Below are 8,079 nucleotides of genomic sequence, written 5' to 3' on the forward strand. Positions count from 1 at the left end.
TTTCTTCAAATTGAATTGATACCAAGGGCAAGGTGATGCCTAAAACCCTTGTCAAATGGAGTGTGCCTGAAGGAGGTGATGTGTTCCAATCCACTCGACCCCATCATAAAGACTTTAAAGCCTCATCGCCAATCAAGTCTTTATTTCCTCATACAAATGAAAGTTTACCTATACTGATTAAACTCATAAACTGAACTTACATTTTTGCATCAGATTTTTTTCTCTCTTTTAATTCGATTTATTTACAAATGATTTTACGTGTAATTTACAATTTATACAGGATATAACGTCCATTTTTAACGCCTTCTTTTATATGAAAGTTTGAAGCCACCCCATAGACAAAAGCATAAAACATAGATACAGGTATGTTTATTATGTAAATTAATCAAATGTCACAATACCTGCCTAATTTCTACGTATAATGTTTCCTTTATTCTAAATTACTTGTATTACGAGTAAAATTATTCTGAAAATTGACACACACATAAGGCAAGGAGGTTCTATGGAGCAAGGTAATTCAATTATCCTTAATTTGTAAATGTACCTACCCATTTTGTACAACTACAGACCACCCTACTTATGGGTGGTTTTTCTTCATTTGGTGTCTCTACAGTTGGGATGTACATATGTACACGGATCTTAAAATTCCATTTAGATCATCTACTCAGGCTTACTCGTAGAAATTATAGGTAGTAAACTTTTCTGAAAGTAACACATACATAAATACCTAATTATTCCTAAAACTTTTCCAGTAAAATATGAAACGAGAGATGATTATCAAAGACCTATTAATACCAGAAGGACAGAATGGGATAAAGGTTGCTCCAGAGTACAACCTCTCAAAATCACTTGGTCTAGTCAACAATGTGGTCCTAATCTCAAGCCCGGTGTCACAGTTATGGATAGTCACACAATATTTATAAAAGATCAACAGGACAAGATCCGAGCCAATGAATGTCTCTTGAGAAATCCTGCCGATTTGGATAAACATGTCTATGCAATGTGTTCTAAGAACGACAATGTCCCTGAACTACTACAAAGTTGTTCATCTGAGCACTTTAATACACATAATGATGGATTTAGACCTCGTGATTCTTTAAGAAGAAATGGAAGATTCAAAGGAGGCGGAGAGAGTTATACCACATTCTACATCAATGCTAAAGAATCAGATAAGAGTCATAATAAAGCTCACATAGCACATAATGATGTAAACTACAGAAGAGCTGATGGTACGCATTATCATAGAAGCCCAGAGTATTTATTGCATAAAGACAAGTGTGACCCCAAAATTTGCCACAACAAACACAACGATCAGAATTATTATGAAGAGATATTGTTAAAATACTCCAATCCTACACACAAATGTGTTGATTTTAAAAAGCAAGAAAGAACCAGAAGAAATCCATCAAGTAATGAAAGACGACAAACATATTATGATGAAAATAGTACACATTATTACACACATCAAGGAGACCAAAACATAGACGGGTATTTGAATGCTGAGAAAATAAACACCAAGAATGAAAAATTGAAATTTAGACACCCTGAAAAGAAAAATCAGGACTCTCAAAAAAAGTACAAATTATTATTTTGTTAGGTGATTCCGTCAGTGTTCATCAAAAACAGGATCCATCCTGTGTGGCAAAAACAGGATCCATCCTTCCCACTATTTTTGGGGGTGACAATGAATGGGGATGATAACAACTTAATTTAAACTATTCTCAAGTAAGCCATTTTCCCGCAAAAACAAATCTAAAACCGCCCTGACAATCGAGGGGAAATGGGGCACTGGCCGAGGGGAGGGCAGCAGTGACAATCATAAATTTCATCATTTGTAATGGGGGTCAGAGATTTTTTTGGGTATGAGGGAAGAAGAAGGTCTCCACTTCCCATTGTCCAGTTTATGACACGTTCCCATAAATCACTCCCATGTATGTCCGGTTATTGATTTTGCTATACAACAATATAACGATACACGTATAACGTATAGATATATTGTATAACGAGACACGCACGTTATATGATAGTGCCGTGTCGTTAACCATTAATGTGTGTCCTACTATTGAAGTATCCATTAGTCAAAAAGCTCCGACTTTGATTTCCCGTTCAGCCGACAAAAATATAAAATCTTCATGCCCAACGTGGGCGATTGTCGATTCCCCCGATTTGACATGCTCAAGTTTTCTACCTGTACACAATAATCGGTGGAATAGAACATCCAGTCTATGGCAACCCTAAAAAAATATCGGGGGAATCGAACACCGGAAATAAGACAAAATCAAAAAGTCGGGGGAATTGAATGCTGTCCCCCAATAAATCCATCAAGTAATGAAAGACGACAAACATATTATGATGAAAATAGTACACATTATTACACACATCAAGAAGACCAAAACATAGACGGGTATTTGAATGCTGAGAAAATAAACACCAAGAATGAAAAATTGAAATTTAGACACCCTGAAATGAAAAATTCAAATAAGCTCAATGATAAAACTAATCGAGAAAAGAAAAATAATTCAGGACCTAAAGATTTGCGTCCATCAAATGGAGGATGGAATCAGGTGTACTCGTACTACTGCTTTGATGAAAATAATACAAAACCAACACATGGAGTTGCAAAATCAAGACCTTCAAACAAATTTAGTAATCTTCAAGAGGAAAGTAAAGAAAACTATGCAGATTCATGGGGTAGGGAAGAAGAAAATATCTTTGAAAACATACAGAATAATATACATAATGACCACAAAAGATATATTTGTAGGAAATCTGAGCAGGAAGAAGACAGCGACAGTAAAATAGAAAAAGAGCTTGCATCTACAAGTAGTTTCAACAAAGACATAAATGATCCAAAGATAATTCAAATCGCAAAACTAATAGTGGAATGCTTCCAGAATGATCCACAATTTCCAAATAAAAATAATACCAAACAGAGAGCCAACAAAGGAGGTGTCACACGAACAAACATCCAACAAAAAAGAAGGGATCATGGTAACAGTAATGAAGTTTCTAATGTTATAAAAGCCGAAGATGTACTATTTGTCAATGACACTTTCAATGAAGAAGAAGAAAGCAGTGATTTTGCTAATATACAACAAGCGAATAACAAAATTCCAGTGAAACCTAAAATTGCCGCTTTACAAGGAAGGGGATTTTCAAAAAAATGTCTCCAGCGGACAACTGTCAAGAAAAAAGCATCCAAGATGATGAAAAAACAGAATTCGAAGGTCACAAGTCTGAGGCGTCTAGGTTCGAAAAAATACCATTGCAAACAACCTGTCTGTTATGGACAAAAAAGAAAACAAAATCAATGTGTTGCTATGAAAAATAATGCTAATAGAAAAGTACGGGAAGTATCGGTTCGATTGGAAAATCAACTCCCCTTGTATGACGAAAACTCGCATCTTTTAGGGTTTTTGAAAGAAGGTAAGTAAGTTTCAATAAGTGAATCAAAGAGAAAACAAAATCAATGTGTTGCTATTAAAAATAATGCTAATAGAAAAGTACGGGAAGTATCGGTTCGACTGGAAAATCAACTCCCCTTGTATGACGAAAACTCGCATCTTTTAGGGTTTTTGAAAGAAGGTAAGTAAGTTTCAATAAGTGAATCAAAATCAGCTTCCGTATTCCTGTTTCATTACAAACATCGTATACATCTTTAATTTAATTTGATGTGTTAGGTGATGCGTTGGGTGCGCTAAATTCGATGTCAGCTAAACTAGACGTTTTTCTTTTCTTGTATTTCAACAGGTACTCAGATTGTAGGCCCTGCTTGTCCACAAAGCTGCGATGACCATCTTTACAAGAAGGTTCCAAACGTGAAGGACTGTTCAGGATGTCAGTTTTCCATTTGTAACAAAGCAACTCAACTGAAAGATGACACCTGTACACCACCTAGCGCCCGATGGACGTATGGACCCAACTTTACTTCGTCCATTCGACATGAACTCGTCAAAGCCAAATTCAACAAGTGTCCAAAGTGTAAACGATGTACTCAACGGGTAATTCGAACTGAAAGTCCAACAGTAATAATGAGCGAATTGTAAAGAACGATTTAATAACAAAGGCATGCAATGCTGATGCTACAAATGATAATAGTTGGCATCAATGGTTGAAATAAAAAAAAATATTATGTATTACTTACTTCAAACTGTATTGGTGCTTCTTTCGAACCAGGGAAAAACCCCAAGAGTAGTCACAAGTAAAACCAGAAGCCTATAATGTTTTGACTCCTATATCATTTGTTTATCCCCATAACTAAAAACTTCACCAATTTGACAAATGTTAGTGTTCTTGACAAAAGTTTAATGTGCCACAGTATGTAATTAAAAGTTTTAATCCAGCATGTTGAACAGAGGAAGTGATAGTAAAATTTAAGTTCTAAATTGTACTAAATTCGGAATTGTTCCATAAATTTTCCCTAATGATATTACATCACACAACTAAGACTACATAGTACCAGCAGACTCATATGAAACTTTATAATGACGTTTCTTTTTCTTTTGTATGCTATCTACCTACTCCTCATTTCTCAAATTCTTGCATCTTGCATCTCTAGGGTCGAAAAATCTTTCCGGATACTCTTTTTGACGATGCGTTATTGTTGATTGTCCGATTTCTAACACTATTCCTGAATGGATCTTTTGTTATTTTTTTTTTCCATGTTTATTTCAGGTGAAAATTGAAACCCATTTTATAACTACCATATAGGTACCATAAGAATTTGCACCTTGTAACGAAGGAGCTTACTCGTAAATGTGTAATTTTATTGCGGAAATAATTTTCATGATTATTTAGGTACCTAACACGAGAATGTTTTACCATGTTTATTTCAGGTGAAAATTGAAACCCATTTTATAACTACCATATAGGTACCATAAGAATTTGCACCTTGTAACGAAGAAACGAAGGAGCTTACTCGTAAATGTGTAATTTTATTGCGGAAATAATTTTCATGATTATTTAGGTACCTAACACGAGAATGTTTTACCTACATAAAATAACAAATTTACCTTTCAAGTAAATTCGCAAGAGATGGGAGAGCACATGCCTTACCTGCTTACTGCAAGTATGAAAATATGAATTTGAATTCCCCGTAGCAAAAAGTTCAGTAGATAGGTACATTTTCACGAATTTGCAGGTGAAATTTAGATTAGTATTTATTTTAGAACATTACTGTGCTATTAATTTAATTTGCAATCCTTACGAACTTACAATTAGCAAATTTTTCGGCACTTGTTCATTTAATTTCATAAATGGTACTTACAAAGGTATTTAAACAAGACACGCACGTTATATGATAGTGCCGTGTCGTTAACCATTAATGTGTGTCCTACTATTGAAGTATCCATTAGTCAAAAAGCTCCGACTACCTACCCATTTTGTACAACTACAGACCACCCTACTTATGGGTCGTTTTTCTTCAATTGGTGTCTCTACAATTGGGATGTACATACATATGTACACGGATCTTAAAATTCCATTTAGATCATCTACTCAGGCTTACTCGTAGAAATTATAGGTAGTAAACTTTTCTGAAAGTAACACATAAATACCTAATTATTCCTAAAACTTTTCCAGTAAAACATGAAACGAGAGATGATTATCAAAGACCTATTAATACCAGAAGGACAGAATGGGATAAAGGTTGCTCCAGAGTACAACCTCTCAAAATCACTTGGTCTAGTCAACAATGTGGTCCTAATCTCAAGCCCGGTGTCACAGTTATGGATAGTCACACAATATTTATAAAAGATCAACAGGACAAGATCCGAGCCAATGAATGTCTCTTGAGAAATCCTGCCGATTTGGATAAACATGTCTATGCAATGTGTTCTAAGAACGACAATTTTCTTTTCCTGCCTACCAGGGTAACTATATTTTATTTATTTAACGTATAGCTACCTACCATACAGTGATACAATACAAAAGCTATGAGAGCTCATTAGTGTCTTTGTATGCCGTACGCAACTTTTATGTATACAGGGTGACAAAGTTTCAACTTTCCCAACTGATGAACAAAATTTAGATAAAACAACCAATGATTTCCAGAATGTCAAACTATTTCATTGGTAAATGGGTTTCTTCAAATTAAATTGATACCAAGGGCAAGGTAATGCCTAAAACCCTTGTCAAATGGAGTGTGCCTGAAGGCATGTGATGTGTTCCAATCTTCCAATCCACTCGACCCCATCATAAAGACACTATAAAGCCTCATCGCCAATCAAGTCTTTATTTCCTCATACAAATGAAAGTTTACCTATACTGATTAAACTCATAAACTGAACTTACATTTTTGCATCAGATTTTTTTCTCTCTTTTAATTCGATTTATTTACATATGATTTTACGTGTAATTTACAATTTATACAGGATATAACGTCTATTTTTAACGCCTTCTTTTATATGAAAGTTTGAAGCCACCCCATTGACAAAAGCATAAAACATAGATACAGGTATGTTTATTATGTAACTGTAGAACATCCACTAAGAGCAATATAGTAATGGATTTCAAGTGGTCTCGCTCCGCTGAATAGAAAGCTGCCTATAATTATGTATGTGTAGCTACATTTTATGACAATGCGAATGTACATAAAGCCCCATGTATGTATATACATATGTAACCAGATAATTGGATAGGTGGCTTTCATTTAGAAAGCCAGGTAGGTAGTTAGGTAGGTGCAGTGCGTTAGGAGCTGTTGAGTAGGTGTCTGTATCAATCAGTGTTGTGTACCGCTGTATTAAATAAAAGCCAAAGTTTGCATCAGCAGAATCGTATGACCTTGTTATAAACGTGGCATGCAAAGGGAAATCTCCCTTATATCTCGATGTTCCCTACATCTCTTAACAAGTCTGATTTGACATAGCTCAAATGTGTGTAAAGCCTCTCATTTTGGGATGCTAGAGGCGTGCATTTCCATAAAGTTCCAAGTTCCCATTCATAAGGAAAATCAATAAATGAACCATACTATTGCATTTATTAGCACAGTGTATAAAAATCTCAGCAGAATTCAGCAGCTCTGCAGATACAAAACGTACAAAAGCGCACTGAGGGGAAAATAATTTGATTGTACTCGTAATCTATCACGATTTCAGCACTCAATCAATCTCGTTCGCGCCGAATTATTTCAATTCAAATCTATCTAACGACATAATACATTAGTGTACCTCATTTTCATTTTTGTGTTTCCGAATTTGCTATTTCCCGGGGCACTGTCAAGAGGAAAATTTCGCTGTCAGGTTGTATATACCTACGGAGTAATTCTTCTTTTCTTTCTTCATCGAGAAAGAATATCCACCTGATCTAAGCGCACTTGAAGACGAATTTTGGTATATCCTGTTTTGGAGATTTCGATTTAATAGTTTTAGCTCTCTGGAAAAATCGACAAAGTACCCTTCGCTGTCAGGTTGTATACATATACCTACGGAGTAATTCTTCTTTTCTTTCTTCATCGAGAAAGAATATCCACCTGATCTCAGCGCACTTGAAGACGAATTTTGGTATATCCTGTTTTGGAGATTTCGATTTAATAGTTTTAGCTCTCTGGAAAAATCGACAAAGTACCTAAATGGGATAGGATAGGTATAAGCAGTTCTTTATAATTCAGATCTTGAAGAAAAAAGAAATAAACAGGAATACATTCATGTAGATATTATGTTGAAGCTTAACTATCTTCGCAATCCTTCTTGTTCTTCACAAATCTCAAATCAGATCACATTCTGGTGGATCCCTTTCAAAATTAATATTGTCAAATATTCATGTTTGAATATTATTATTGCATAATGAATCTAATTCATTTTTTTCCCATTCAAATGATCGATTTAGATAAATTTAGGTCCTCCCTTATTTCGTTTTATTTTGTATTAGGTATTTATCGTCCTTTTGCAGAATTTATCTGTGAAAATCCACCAGAATATTCGAGGATTTTATGTCAATTCCTTGTCTTGTTCAAAAGGATGACGAATAGACAGTTTAAAGAAATAGACTGATGATGAAATTTTTAATATTTGCTTTTCATTTTGATTATTTAGAACAAGAATGTTGTCCATTGAAATTTGCCAAAAAGGAGTATGCATATAT

General features: G+C 34.8%; 1 protein-coding gene across 1 annotated transcript; it reads left to right on the forward strand.

Annotated features, from left to right (window-relative positions):
- The first annotated feature begins 379 nt into the window (after nt 1-379).
- On the forward strand, nt 380-4,651 carry LOC103517470. The gene is made up of 4 exons (XM_008482505.3): nt 380-512; nt 753-1,556; nt 2,473-3,426; nt 3,751-4,651. The coding sequence occupies exons 1-4, from the start codon at nt 503-505 to the stop codon at nt 4,044-4,046; spliced, it is 2,064 nt and encodes a 687-aa protein (XP_008480727.2). The 5' UTR covers nt 380-502; the 3' UTR covers nt 4,047-4,651.
- Nucleotides 4,652-8,079: the final 3,428 nt, after the last annotated feature.

Source organism: Diaphorina citri, unplaced genomic scaffold, assembly GCF_000475195.1.
Source record: "Diaphorina citri unplaced genomic scaffold, Diaci psyllid genome assembly version 1.1 scaffold1858, whole genome shotgun sequence".
Classification (NCBI taxonomy): Eukaryota; Metazoa; Arthropoda; class Insecta; order Hemiptera; family Psyllidae; genus Diaphorina; species Diaphorina citri.

Excerpts from the sequence above, each read along its gene's own strand:
- LOC103517470 (XM_008482505.3), top strand. Across the intron at positions 1,557-2,472 it reads TAGACACCCTGAAAAGAAAA|ATTCAAATAAGCTCAATGAT; the intron begins ATCAGGACTCTC and ends CTGAAATGAAAA. Across the intron at positions 3,427-3,750 it reads TTTAGGGTTTTTGAAAGAAG|GTACTCAGATTGTAGGCCCT; the intron begins GTAAGTAAGTTT and ends GTATTTCAACAG.